Here is a 14,082-nt window from a genome sequence, read left to right on the forward strand (position 1 = left end):
CTGAGTCTGTCTCTGTTGGAGGTTTCTTCTGTTAAAAGGGAGTTTTTCCTTCCCACTGTTGCCAAGTGCTTGCTCATAGGGGTTTGTCTGATTGTTGGGATTTTCTCTGTATAATTAAAGTGTTTACCTTAAAGTATAAAGACCATGAAGCAACTGTTGTTGTTGGTGCTATATAAATAATTATAAATAAATAAATCTTCAATCATCTTTAGAGTGGCAAGTAAGCACTTCAGGAAAGCTGTACGGTTTAACCAAGAATGCTTTTTGTGGAAAGGGAGTGTTCTAATATGTAACTCTACAGTTTCCTTCTGACGTATTTCATGGAGTAATGGCAGTCTAGTGAAGTCTGAATCTGTACATCCGTTACCATTAAGACCCGAGTGCTTACAGTCTTAAAAGGAATAAAAGGGTTGCAGAGAAATCGTGAGCTGCAGCAGTTCCCGTCAATCTGTAGAAAAGCTTCATTTAAAACTAAAGGAGGCGTTTTAATTTGGCCAATTTCAACAGCGGGAACTCAAAGTATCTCTAGTTTAATATTGTTCACAATGAGTCTGTAAGATCAACTATAATTGAAAAGACACGCCTAAGCTGAAGTTTAAGACTTTCCACAGAAAGTGGAAGGGGGGGGCTAGCAGAGAGGAATCCTCCCGGCAGGAAAGCCAGGCAGGTGATTCACTATTGTTCAGAAAGGAATTCACCTCAAAGTGACGGCCTGTTAGAGCTGCCCCACAGCTTGCCTTCACCTGCTGTGATCTGTTTTCTCCAGGAAACGCGTCTTAAAGAAGGAATTGTCAGACTTCAGCCTCAGGAGGAGCCTCTGCGGTCCGAGCTGCTCAGTGGAAAGTTCACTGTGTTGGTAAGTGCGTTCCTGAAATATCCTCCACATTTTTAGATTCATTCAAGGTGTAATGTGTAACGTGCCCACGTGGAAATGTTGTGTATTAATATTGTGCGTGTATATGTTTAGTCAATTTCTACAACGTACCTCATCCCAGTGATTCCAGTGACGTTTAGTGTTTGTGTGTCTTTTCATCAGGCTTCTAATGCTGCTGCGTTAACAACAGTAACAATGACTTTACTTCATTCCTTAGATTGAATGTTCAAAAACTAAGCCCTCATCCTGATGTGCTTTTTGGGGTGCAGGCTATTTGTTGACGTTCCAAGTGTGTTTCCTGGCCTTTTGTCAGCCAAATTGTGACCGTTAAAGATGCCGACTTCCACCGCACACACATGCAATCACACGCGCGCACACACACATTCCCATTTTCCCGCATTTCCCTTTTTTTCCTTCCCCGCTGACGTGCCACAGCGGCATTGATGCTACACATCCTCTCGCCTGACGTCGGAGTTCTCCAGCCTCGGCAGCGGGCTTCACATCCTGTCTGGTGTATTTTTAGCCCTCGTGCCAGAGAATACAGGCTTATTTACTTACAAAGGAGCTTTTTCCAGAGGATCTCTGGTCACCAGCTCCACTCGAGTGAAGAGCCTCGGTTCCCCGGGCACCCCCATTCTCAGCACAGTTCAGCTTTGGCTCAGAAAATGCATTCTGTCTTTACCCCAGGAAGAATATGAAGAGATCCAAGACCCGCGGCAGCAGTAATGACAACAATTGTTCATTCTGTTGAACTGTTGACAGCCCTTTCTCTGAGCTGGCAACCAGCCAGCATGTGAACCAAAGTGCCCCCCTGTGGTCATTTTTCTTTTTCCATTCTTTCTTTTTGCACTTCTGTTTGGGTGTTGTTGTCACACTTAGCTCTAGTAAACTCCTTCGGAAACCACACAGTTTCTAAGAATGGCATCATAATTCATGCATTTGAGACACTTGAATGCTAGATATAAAGATATTCAGAATAAGGCTGGTATTTCTATGTGTGTGTGTCCATCTTGCTTATTTTCTGCCGCCTTGCTCATAACTCCACATTAAACAATACAGAATGAACCCAGTACTAATAAACAATCCCCGATTCAGTACAGGGTGGGGGGGGTGGGGGGCAGCAGTTGCCTGGAAAATTGTGACAAACTGCTTTTGCTCTGCTGAATGATAACCTGCCAGTATTGTGTGCTTGTGTATTTTCAGAGTGTACGAGACCCTTCAGGGGCCTCCATCGCCTTGTACACAGCCAAACTGCATCACCCCAACAAGACAGGCAACCATGTGGTGCTTCAGGCCCTCTTCTACCTCCTGGATCGGGCTGTGGAAAGGTGAGGAACATGGATTTCAGTGAATGAAGCTGCAACAAAACGGTCACATTTTGTTTTTAATTTTTGGTGAGAGTGTCGGGTAAAGTACTGGGTATTTGTTTTTCCTTGAAATACTGCATAGTGTGGCATTGTAGCCTTTAAACGTCTTACTAAACACATCACTCGCTTTATTTCAGTGAAAGTTTCTTTTCTTTGAAGGAATCCTATGACTCAAATTTTGTACATGAAAAGACAGTCTTACTGGAACTTGTTTAAGTCTTCCCCAAAATGACATTTATCTGCCGTGTGGGGAATAAGTTCCACTTGACAGCACGGGTAGTAGTTAAATGACCTAATGAAGATATCAAAACCCGGATTTTTTTCCTTTTTGTTTTTGTGTCACAGCTTCGAGACTCAGAGGAATGGCTTAGTGTTCATCTATGACATGGCAGGCTCCAACTACACAAACTTTGAGCTGGACCTCAGCAAGAAGATTCTCAACTTGCTCAAGGTTTGGGATTTCAGTGCAGTATAGTGAATAGGTGCTGTAAACATCAAAAATGAGATGCACATGCTCGGATTATTCACAGGACCAGATGTAAACAGTACTTTCATTGATCTAAAGGAGCTGAAAGTCTTCATTCCTTTCCAGGGCTAGAGTAACGGCTAACTGCACATTTATTTCCATCTTAGAAAGTAGTAATCTGATTTTATTTATGGATGTTTTGTCTTCCAGGACTTAAGTAAATGTCCAAAAAGGCAAATGAGTGGCTCACTGTGTGAGTTGATAGCCTTTAAAGTATTACTTAATCCATATGCAGTGGCAGTGGTACTTATTTTTGCAATTGCCTGCATTTAAGTGAGTTACACTTTAAACATGTAGCAGTATGTCCGCTGGAGTCAATAGCACGGACTATTATGTGGTCACATCAGCAGCAGCGGGATGTATTCTGTGCCCACATATTGATCTCTCGGGAGCAGCTGTTGTCCTCAGTCACATACAGTACACATACTGTGTACTTAATACCTAGATGCACAAGTACCATAAGATAAACTTGGCACTATCTCCTGTGTTTACACTCTAAACACAGGAGAGGTTGCCCCTTAATTTACAATATATTAATAAATATAATCATAAAGTTTAAAATGTGAGTTCTAAACAAAGAATTTGGTTTACTGTAATTTACCATCTTTGTCCACCAGGGGGCATTCCCTGCCAGGCTGAAGAAGGTGCTGATCGTAGGTGCCCCGGTGTGGTTTCGAGTGCCCTACAATCTGCTCAGCCTGCTTCTCAAGGAGAAACTGAGGGAGAGGGTAAATGTTTTGACTACTTCTCAAAGTAGCTCTTCAGCTTCATTTTTATGATAATTTATTAAGTAAGGGAAGGCAAAAGCTTCGTTTTTTGGTTGTTGTTTTTTTGTTTTGTTTCTTTTTTTTTCCCTCCTCAAATGGCAGGCAGTGAGTGATTCGGTGTACCAACTGTGCTCTGTGATTATGAGATTCTTTAACTGCTTATCCTCCTGCCTCACACATGCTTGAGATGTTGAATCACTGGAGTCAGGATACCTCCTACATTATTACCAGTCATTATTTTATTAGCATGGATTTCTTAAGAGCCACTGTGCACGGGATGTATTTATTTTTATGCCAAGAGTAGGAGAAAAACTGATATTTAGGATAAAGCAGGCTTAAAACAAATGGTATCCTGTTGCTTTTTTAAAATTGGTTCCATATCATGAAGTCAATTTTACATACGCAGGTAGGGGTGGGTTTTAATAATCGATTCATCGATTAAAATCGATTCTGGCTTGGATAACGTGATATAGATTCATTAAAATCCTGAATCGTTTTTTTATATAAATGTATTTTGCCCAAAATGCCAGAATCTCTGGTGAAACATCACAAAATTTTGACAACCACCAAACATTTAAAACAGTAAATGAGAGCAGGTACACGGCTTCTGCACAAAGACGTAAACACACAGCGCAGACCCGCGGATCAGAATCGGTGAGATGTCGCCTTTCTCACCTGACGGCACGGACACGGTCGGGGCTGAAAGCCGACAGCTCGCTGATTCTGTTTCGTCAGTCCGTGCTTTGTGTTCACGCCCTTTTTGCGCTGATTCTAAAGCTGTTAGTTTGATCTCTGTCCAAACAATATTGACCGAACCAGCAGCAAAAGAAGATCCAAACTAAGCTTCATATAAACATCGTCCCTCTGACTTTTGCTGTTTTGCTTCCACCACAATAAAATCACCCTTCATGCACAGCTCTCTCTCTCTCTTTCTCAGTGTACTTCAAGAACAGTTTCCCGTCTATCCCCGAAATCTGTTTTCTGCATTATTCACTTGCTTGTTACGCACAAGACAACCGTTATTTACAGCGCTGTCGGCCGATCTTTTTTTTTTTTCTTTTTTTTCCTTTTACTTCCGAAAAGAAAACCTAATTTCTGCTGTTCAACAGGCTTCTGAACAAATTAAAACTTTTTAAAATTATACAAAATGCATAGCCGTGTCTCTAATAAAACCGCTGTAACTTCAGAGGTAATGTTCATTAATTAATGGTTTTCTTTCGTTTTTGATGTACTGCAGAATATTTTAATAAAATCCCAGGCCAGGAAAATCACCTTCATGTTTTTTCTGTGTTTTATCTTCAGCTACTTTGACACAAAGGCATCTGCTGTGACGCTCACACCTTTGATAAAGTCTTGCGAGTGTCAGCTTCCTTTTTATAGATACAAAAATATGTAAATGTGCTGATCTGAATTATAATATTTCTGACTGTCTGAGGCAAAATTTCCCAGATTCAAATCGAATTGAATCGAATCGATTCAGGACCTTGTGAATCGGAATGGAATCGATTCTAGAAATCAGTGACGATACCCAGCCCCATACGCAGGTTCCTAACTGAGTGAGATGACACAAGTATTTGCATGCCAGCTGTAGAAAGACTGCAGCATTTTCACATTTATGTAAAGTGCACAAACCCCTATATGAGATCCAGTTATTGTAGTCTGCCTTCAAGATATGGTAGTGCTAACAGGTTAAACTCACGGGCAGAGTGCCTTTGACCTTTTATGCCGTTTTCTTTGCGGGTAAAAACAAATCCATCTCAGTCTATGTCTCTCCTAACTCCAGGTTCAGATGGTAAAAATGGCCGAGCTGCGCCAGCACCTCCCCAGAGACTGTCTGCCTCAGCACCTTGGTGGCCTGCTGCCTCTGGACGCGTACAGCTGGAACCAGCAGCTACTGGCGGGCCAGAATGGCAGAATAGACCCTGTGGATGAATTGGTGGGCATCCCCTTTGAAGATGCCTCCATTCACGTCCCCGGACCAGAGTCCATGCGCCCGCAGGAGCTGCTGACGCACCTCGGCAGGCTACAGCGCTCGGGCATCCATCAGGAGTATGAGGAGCTACGCAAAGAAGCACCACCCGGAACCTTCCACTGTGCACAGTGAGTTTAGAGCAGCAGGCGCACATTCAGTGCTCACTTTAAAATCTGATTCTGTCTGGCTGAGCAGAGCTGCCAGAAAGATTAGTTTATTAATACCTGTAATCTTTTTATGCTGTAGGTGCAGCGTGCATTCTGGGAAGGACAAAAATTAGTAGCATTGTAATGTAATCTATTCCACAGCATGTCCTTTAACCCCGACTTCAATAGATGACCTTTCTAATATTTTCAGAATGTTTTGTTTTGTTCCTTATTGGCATTTATAAAGTGGAATGTATAGCTGTGCTTGGTGACTGCATCTTTTTCCTCATTTTGCATACTTAGCCTCTAGTTTTCTATAAATTCTTCAAGTCTTCTATAAATTATAGACCTCACTTCAATGTCACATGTAACTAAGTAGCACATGACCAGAAAAGCAAAACTTTAGTTCAGTGTGTGTCGACTGTTATTGTAATTGTAAACCGCATTGGGCGGCAGCATTAAACTTTTGTTTTGTCTACAGAGCAGCCTACAATCAGGAGAAGAATCGCTACGGCGACGTGTTGTGCCTTGATCAGACGAGAGTTCGTTTGAAACCCAGAAAGAATGAGGTAAATGCTGTTTTAAAAAATGTGCATTTCATTTGATCAGTTCCATTCATGGTCACTCTTAGCTGTCAAGCTTAAAACTTCTAACTGGCTACTGCACTCCCAGTACTCAGCTTATAAAGCAAACGTGTAACCAAACTGTTGGATTTTCTCCTCTAAAGTCTCTAATGCTCCGACAATTGAACTGACATGATGTGTTTGGCATTCTGTTGACCTTTTGTGACTGAGTTTTGTTGCTCTCACAGAGATCAGACTACATCAATGCGAGTTTCATGGACGGCTACAAACAGAAGAATGCCTACATTGGTACTCAAGGTACGACAAGTTAATTTATTTAAAAGGACTGTTTTGCAGTGTTATGCCAGTGGCATAACACTGCAGTCCTGTTAATATGATATCATCAGTAATGTTAAGTGGACCCTACAGCCAAATAAGTGTGTGACTACAAAGGAACCTTTTTAAATGAGGACATTTGGTCATCAGTCTAAGTGGGCACTGTTACTACCACTGCTGTGTCATAAATGGCAATAAATGTAACTGAAGCATATAGGTGGACAGTGGCAGTAAGCTGAGGTGGACAGTTTGTTGCCCAATAAAATAAATATTATAATAACAGAAGTTAATACTTTCAAAGGTGTATTTCTAATTACTCTACAGTAAGTTACTGCAGATTTCTGATTAATTGAACTCTTCTGGAGTAAGGTTTTATATAAACACTTAAAGGTACAAGGAGAAAAATGTTACTAGGAGGTATGTACACTGCTCAAAGCATTGTCAGTGTCTCTGCTGGTAACATGAGGTGATGCCTGAACCCTACAGAGGTTGCACAGGTAGTCCAGCTCCTCCAGGATTCCACATCAATGTGTGCCATTGCCAGAAGGTTTGTGTCCCCCAGCACAGTTTCAATAGCACGGAGATGATTCCAGGAGACGGCTAGATACTCTAGGAGAGCTGGACAGGGCTGAAGAAGGCCTTTAACCCATCAGAACTGGTATCTGCCCCTTGGTGATTAAAGAAGGACCTCACGTAGGCCACTGGTGTGAACATGTCTGACCAAACAATCAGAAACAGACATCATGAGGGCGCTATAAGAGCCTGACAGGTGCATAGCACCGTGGAACCCGATTGGCATTTACCACAGAATACCAGAATTGGCAGGTCCATCACACCCCATGCTTTTTTACAGATCAAGGCATGTTCACCCTGAACACATGTGACAAACATGAAAGGGTGTGGAGAATGTGAGAATGTTGTGCTGCCTGTAATATCGTTCACCGTGACTGGTTTGGTGGTGAGTACCTGATGTCATCAGGCATGCATAGAATCACATGGAGGCCATACAAACTACTGAGTACTCTTGAGCTGCTGTATCAACACTGTATCACGTTTTTCGTTTGGGGTTTTTTGTTTTCTTTTTTTCTCTCCAGGGTTTCTTAGAATTCAGCCCTCTGTAGATTATCATTTCCAGCCAATGATGTAGCACCCTTTCATTCCTAACACAGTACAGAGTTGTTGTTTTTTTTCCCCACATTAAGATCTCATGTGTTTTCAGTGTGTTCCTCCTTTCTTAATTTCTTTTTAACACTGTAGTTCAGGTAGAATTGTATTTGAACAGCTGGGAGTGAGAATAATCACTCATGCACTGATACGACCAGTTTCTGATGGTTTTGCAACATGTACCAAAACGCGCTCAACACCCAACCTTGCACAAAACTTTACTTGCAGTGCAACATTTCTTCTCTCACTACAGGAATCCCTAGGCTTCCAGGAACATTTGTAAGATCAGTGGGAAGAACAGTAACACTAATGACCGTGCACCTGAAGACCTCTGTAGTATTTTACTTAAGCTTGTGTCCATAAATACGCCGTCACCTCTGAGAATGCTGGGAAAACCTTTGCTCACTTCTGGGACTAACAGTTGCTGACTGTATGAAGACCAGTTCTCGTATAAATGCCCAAAGTTAATCTGTTTATTTTCAGAAATGATCATGTCATCCTGATTTCTGAAGACATTTCACTGCTGTAATTCAATGATTCAGAAACGACTGCTAAGACCACCAAAATTATTTGGCAGTCTTACACAATGAGCTGAATGTTTGTCTTTATTGTGGGTTAATGTATCTCATTAAGGAGCTACTCCATGCAGTTAAATGAGTATGACTCATTACGCTGGGATTTTAATTTTATTTATTTTTACTCACCGTACTTTTGATTTGCTTCGACTTTGGTGTTTGTATTGTGCAGGACCACTAGACAGGACCTACGGTGATTTCTGGAGGATGGTTTGGGAACAAAATGTCCTTGTTATTGTCATGACAACCAGGTAATGGAGTTGATGAACTAAAAGTATCTGTTTTGATTTTTAGAAGTTGAATCTGTGTTAATTTTGTCAAATACGTCCTGACCCTCTGTCGCAGGACCGACGAAGGCAGTCGGAGAAAGTGTGGGCAGTACTGGCCTCTGGAGGAAGGTGGACAGGAGGTCTATGGCCACATAGCAGTAGTGAACCAGAGGGTGGACCGCCACAGCCACTACAACCACACCACTCTTGAACTGCACAACACTGAGGTGAGAAAAAACATTTTGCTTAATGTTGCAGCCAAAAAATATCTGGCATTGCCTGAAAAGCACCAGTAACAGAGTGGGATTGATATCCTCATCATATTCTTTGCGTTCCCTAAAATGTTCAAAGTACTCCACTCCCTGGTTCAGTTGAACGGTTTTTAAAAAGCAGAATGCATTTTCTGTCGTACATATTTTCTATCATAAAGCGTATAACCTGTAAAATTTTATTTGTGTATTCAGACATGTGAACAGAGACAAGTGAGTCATTTCCAGTACCTCAGCTGGCCCGACTATGGCGTCCCCACCTCAGCAGTGACTCTGATTGACTTCCTGGGAGCTGTGAAGAGACAACAGAGAAAAATGGTCAAGGCTCTGGGATCTCAGTGGACAGGCCACCCGCTGGGACCGCCAATGGTGGTCCACTGTAGTGCAGGGATTGGGAGAACAGGTGAGATGCAGGGATAAAAACCTTCTTCTAGGGCTTCGGGCCGTTTTATACCCGCCGTGCAGTGCCTCACAAACTGCACCCAACAGCAAAGTTGTCTGCTGTCGCTGCAGCTGCAGCGACAGCAACACAAGTGTTGTTCCTGTCAGTTTTTACCACTATTTTAATGATCTAGTCATCCAGAAGCTCACGTTCACAGATTATACAGAGCTAGATGGAGCAACAAATCTTGCATCTTTTCATTTGAAAAGATGCAAGATTGCTTTAGTGGTGAGAATACTGTAGCAGGTACCTGCATCTTCATGGCTTGCATGAATAGATGCATGTAAAGTGACCAACACGATGGGTGTGCTTGTGCTTTAAGGCCTCAGTCACACAGTCTTAGCAACCCATCACCAACCACAGGTTGCGCAAACAAAATCTATATTCCCTGAGTGGTTGGAGACTGGTTGCTGGCTGTTAGTATGTGAACTAGCCACACAGTGAGTACTGCACCAAAAATTCTCCTTACTTTGGTAACTAGCAGATTGTTGTGGTTGGCCCTGATTTGACTACCTGTCTGCAGACCCTCATACAGAGAGGGTTTGTCTCCAAAATAAGTCATGCCTTTTGAAAGGTGTTGACCCAATGCTAAACCACAACTTTTACTCTGATGGGAAACCTTCTGTTTCTAGTTTGCGTTGCATGGCTTCAAAATTTCTTACCACTGAGCAAGCAGTTGCAAAGTATTTTCAGAGAAGTTTGCATGATGATGCAGACTGTGAGTCGCTGCAGCAGTCTGCTAGCAGCCAAAAGAATCACAAGGAGGTTTTTTGGTACAGCAACTTCCTGCAAAGAGTAACCTGAATATTCTGTTTTCCTGAATGAGTATGTTTATCAGACTGTATGAGAATAAGGCTTTTAACCAACATGATAGTGTTTCATTGTCTGTAATCTTAAAGTGTTGCCACTAACCCGCTGTTGTTGGCAGGTACCTTCTGTGCCCTGGACATCTGTCTGTCCCAGCTACAGGACGTAGGCTCACTTAACGTGTGCCAGACAGTGCACCGCATGAGAACACAGAGGGCCTTCAGCATTCAAACCCCAGACCAGTACTACTTCTGCTACAATGCCATTTTGGAACACGCCCAAAGACAGGGCCTCATCCCAGCCAATCAGTGAACTTCAGCCATGACCTTCCAAACCAGTCCATGAGCCCTGTGATTCCTGCAGTCAAGTCTGTTAGCTCCAAGCCATGTTTTGTGATCAGTTAGCCCAGGAACTGTAACTTCCTCACAGATGCTGTCTTTACAAAAGATAAAAATAAAAACTAGGCCATAGCTTTTTGGCAGACCAAGACTGTGATAAAAGGCTTGATTGTTGACATAGTGTTTTTAATGATGACGTTTCTGGCAATGTGACGTTTTTGTTTATTTGCTGAACATGTCTCCAAAAATGCACGTCATTGTGGAGAAACTGCTCAGCGCAGCACAGTGGTGTTACATGCGTGAGATCAGGTCCAAGATCTTTTTTTTTTTTTCTTTTTTTTCTTTTCCCAAAAGTAGTTTATCCCATTGAACCTTTTAACATGGACATACAGTCCAAAAAACTGCTCTTTCATTTTCCTTAACTGCTGCTGTAGTGTTTCACAAGTGTTTCTTTGCCATAATAAATGCCACCTCGGATGAGACGGAACTGTGGCTGCCATCTTGTTTCATGTGTTCTTGGACAAATTGTTCTCAGTGCGGTTGGGAAAAATTGGGGTAAAATTGCTTGAACCATTACCATGGCTGTTCACTTTGGAAGCGTGTCTATGTTGAGTAACGGTGTGTCGTGATAAATGTTTGAGCTTTGGGAGAGTCAGATTGGGATATTTTTCCACCACTGTCCTTTCTCACGTGTAGACCTGAGGGGGGGGGGGGCTTATACCACTGGAACTGCGGTTTAGGCATGCAGAGCGTGCTTTAGGCAGATGCAGCGGGAAAACTGATTATGCTTTTTCACTGACTTTCTAATTGGGAGCCGGCAGGCTGAAGACCGACTAATGACCGATTTGGCTGCAGACGTCGTAGGTGAAAACGGCAATGGATGGTACGAACTACTTTTGCATAGTCTCAGGAGTGTCATACCAAACACAAAGTGAAACCACAGTCAGGATAGAAGCAGTTTCATTCCATCAATGTATTCTCCTCCAGCCCAAATAAGTAAAGCACATCCAAAATGAATCCTCTCAAATCCCAAATGGCATCATTCATTTCAGTCCATGATCGTGCCTTTTTTTTTTTTTCTTCTTCTTGTTTTTCCCCCCTTGATATTTAGCAGAAGGACCCTTTCTGCTAAATATGGAGTCATGGCAGCTTTGCTTATAGTGAGATGGGCCATTGAGCTTTCGTTATTGTGGGAATGTATTCCTAAGCCCCCCACATGCATCCTCACACACTTGCTTAGAGCAGCCCATGCTGCAGTTACTATGCCATTTAAGCATGCATCTGTACATCAGTTAAGACCTCATGAGTAGTGCAATACTTTTTTTCTTTTTAAAAAACAAAAACAAAAACATGTCTTAGCACTTTGAAATAACTATTCCCAACATGCTCTGAGATTGGTCATTATGGCAACGGGATTGGAAGAGGAAAAACGTAATTATTTTGCTCTACACGTGATGCTGGGATAACTTGATTGTTATTGTAAATTTAGTGATGCTTAAATATAAACAATTTACTGTAAAATGAATACAAATCTGCATAGTGCTTTACTGGGACAAACCGAGCTGATTTTTACTGGGAAAACCAGACAGCGAGGGTAGAATAGTTGAACCAAGCACAAATCTGTGCCTACACCTTATGAAGTCCTTCTGGGCCATGTGAGCATCAGAAACTTAAATATAATTTTCATTATTATTGTTGCTTTCAGTTCTCCAGACTGGATGTAATCTGTGCTTTCATTTGGTCCCAGTATCTTGCCATTATTATTATTATTATTTTATTATTATTATTGAGTACATGTACAAAAACTTATGTTTATGCGTTGGGGCCAGGGAAGGGGGGGGGGGTGTTCTTTGCTACAGAATTCATATTGAATTTGCTTGTAGTGAAGTTTGTTTTGTTTTTTTCTGTCTACCATCCTTGTGTGTACTTTTTTTTTTTTTGTAGACTTTTCCTTTCAATGATGAACACAAATGTGCGCTATTTTATTTTTCTATTATTCAACAGCTGTTTTCATACGATTAGCTAGGATTATACAATTATCTACATTAATTTTATATTTGTTCTGTTATAACCTGTTTATCATTCGTATGACTAGTGATTAAAGTTATACTGTATTAAATAAAATTTTAAAAAAAACCTATGCCAACCTGTGTCTTTGTATAGGCGGTGTGTTTCTTGGGTTTCAAAGCGGCACTTTTACTGTTCTTCACTGAATATGGTATCATTGTGTCGCCAAACGCAGCTTCAGTCTTGTACTTAATGCAATGACATAAATGAAAACATGACAATTATAAAAGTAAAGCGAGGAATAAAAGATGTCTCTCACATCGTGCGCATGAATCAGTTTTTCTGATTTTAAATAACGATTTGAAAGCTGCACAACGGAGCAGATTTAATGGTATGCTGCTGTTGTCAAACCCATAAGGCAACTTTATTGACTTGGTTCCTGTTCACTGCGCTCAGCTTCTTGAGGAAAAACGTTATTGCTGTACATTAACTGGAGCAAAACCTGCAGGCTAGTTTAAGCAGAAAACTCAACCTGCATTGCATCATGCACAGCAGCATGCCTCACTCTCCTCAATTCACACCAAAACTCTTCCAATCTCTTGGTCTGCTTAAGTTGTTTCAACCTCTTCACCATGCCTGTATCCACCTATAAGCGCTGGGGATTTTTTTTTTTTCCATCACTACCCAACTTCTCTGGTTTCATATTTGTAGAGAGTGATGAGCCTCGAACCACCAGCTGCATTTTTGCTGTAATAAATCAATGGTATAATCCTCTGATACCAAATGTATCATTTGACACGAGTTTTTGAGACCTCTGCATTGTGAGCAACAAATCGCACAAGCTTGAGCAAACTGATATTTAAGTTCGGTTGTAATTTATCAGAAGCTTCAAAAAGCACTCTTAATTATTTTATTTTTTTAAAGCAAGTCAAGTATCTGAATACATTATTGAAGAAGCTCATAAAGTTACACTTTGCTAGTATGTGTATGGAGAAAATCCCAGAAGATCCACAGTTTCTAAAATACTGGGACCAGTCCATCCATGACACGTCCAAAGTCTCCTAGATCACTTCTCTTCCCCATTATGTCAGTTTGAACTTGACCATGTCTAAACGCATTGAGCTGCCCCTATCGCTGATAAAGAGATTTACCAGATTCTGAACAAGTATCTAAAAAGAATGGCTATTAAGTCTATATGAAAAATCATTAAGCAGTGACCAAATCTTTACCCAATTGAACACTTTTTTTTTTTTATCCAAAAATAGCAACGATCCCTCAGAGTGACCCAGATTTTCTCCCTGCGCATTTATTGGTAATAACTAATAGCAAACATAGCTTAAAAAAAAGTAGCTTCTCGCCACAAATACAATCGTAGAGACAATATGATCTCTTCCTTTATATAGCATTGATACGGGGCTTACAAAGTGCAGAAATAACTATATAGCTATAGACTATTAAATAAGAGGAAGGTTGCTGTTTTCACTGTCTACTAAGGCATTGTGATTGTAGACAGTATTAAAACAAAAACAAATTTTTTTTCCTCTATAATTACAGAACAGTCTGCGCAATGAGCTCAATTACAGAACTTTTCAGTAATTTCACACATTGATTTCTTACAGTTTAAGCAGCATTTCTTTATCATACAGAAATCCAGAGGAGA

The 14,082-nt window shown here is 41.3% G+C and overlaps 1 protein-coding gene across 1 annotated transcript in view; it reads left to right on the forward strand.

Annotated features, from left to right (window-relative positions):
- Positions 1-10,566, forward strand: part of ptpn9a (protein tyrosine phosphatase non-receptor type 9a) — a 24,932-nt gene extending 14,366 nt beyond the window's left edge. Inside the window, exons 3-13 of the mRNA XM_005731419.1 lie at positions 767-856; positions 2,078-2,202; positions 2,587-2,692; positions 3,385-3,495; positions 5,318-5,634; positions 6,134-6,221; positions 6,464-6,533; positions 8,463-8,541; positions 8,636-8,786; positions 9,024-9,231; positions 10,199-10,566. Coding sequence (XP_005731476.1) covers positions 767-856; positions 2,078-2,202; positions 2,587-2,692; positions 3,385-3,495; positions 5,318-5,634; positions 6,134-6,221; positions 6,464-6,533; positions 8,463-8,541; positions 8,636-8,786; positions 9,024-9,231; positions 10,199-10,389 — 1,536 coding nt within the window. The 3' untranslated portion in view covers positions 10,390-10,566. The remainder of the gene's footprint in view (positions 1-766; positions 857-2,077; positions 2,203-2,586; positions 2,693-3,384; positions 3,496-5,317; positions 5,635-6,133; positions 6,222-6,463; positions 6,534-8,462; positions 8,542-8,635; positions 8,787-9,023; positions 9,232-10,198) is intronic.
- The last annotated feature ends 3,516 nt before the right edge of the window (positions 10,567-14,082 follow it).

The sequence above is a fragment of the Pundamilia nyererei genome, unplaced genomic scaffold (assembly GCF_000239375.1).
Source record: "Pundamilia nyererei isolate P.nyererei 1_Seehausen unplaced genomic scaffold, PunNye1.0 scaffold00043, whole genome shotgun sequence".
Lineage (NCBI taxonomy): Eukaryota > Metazoa > Chordata > Actinopteri > Cichliformes > Cichlidae > Pundamilia > Pundamilia nyererei.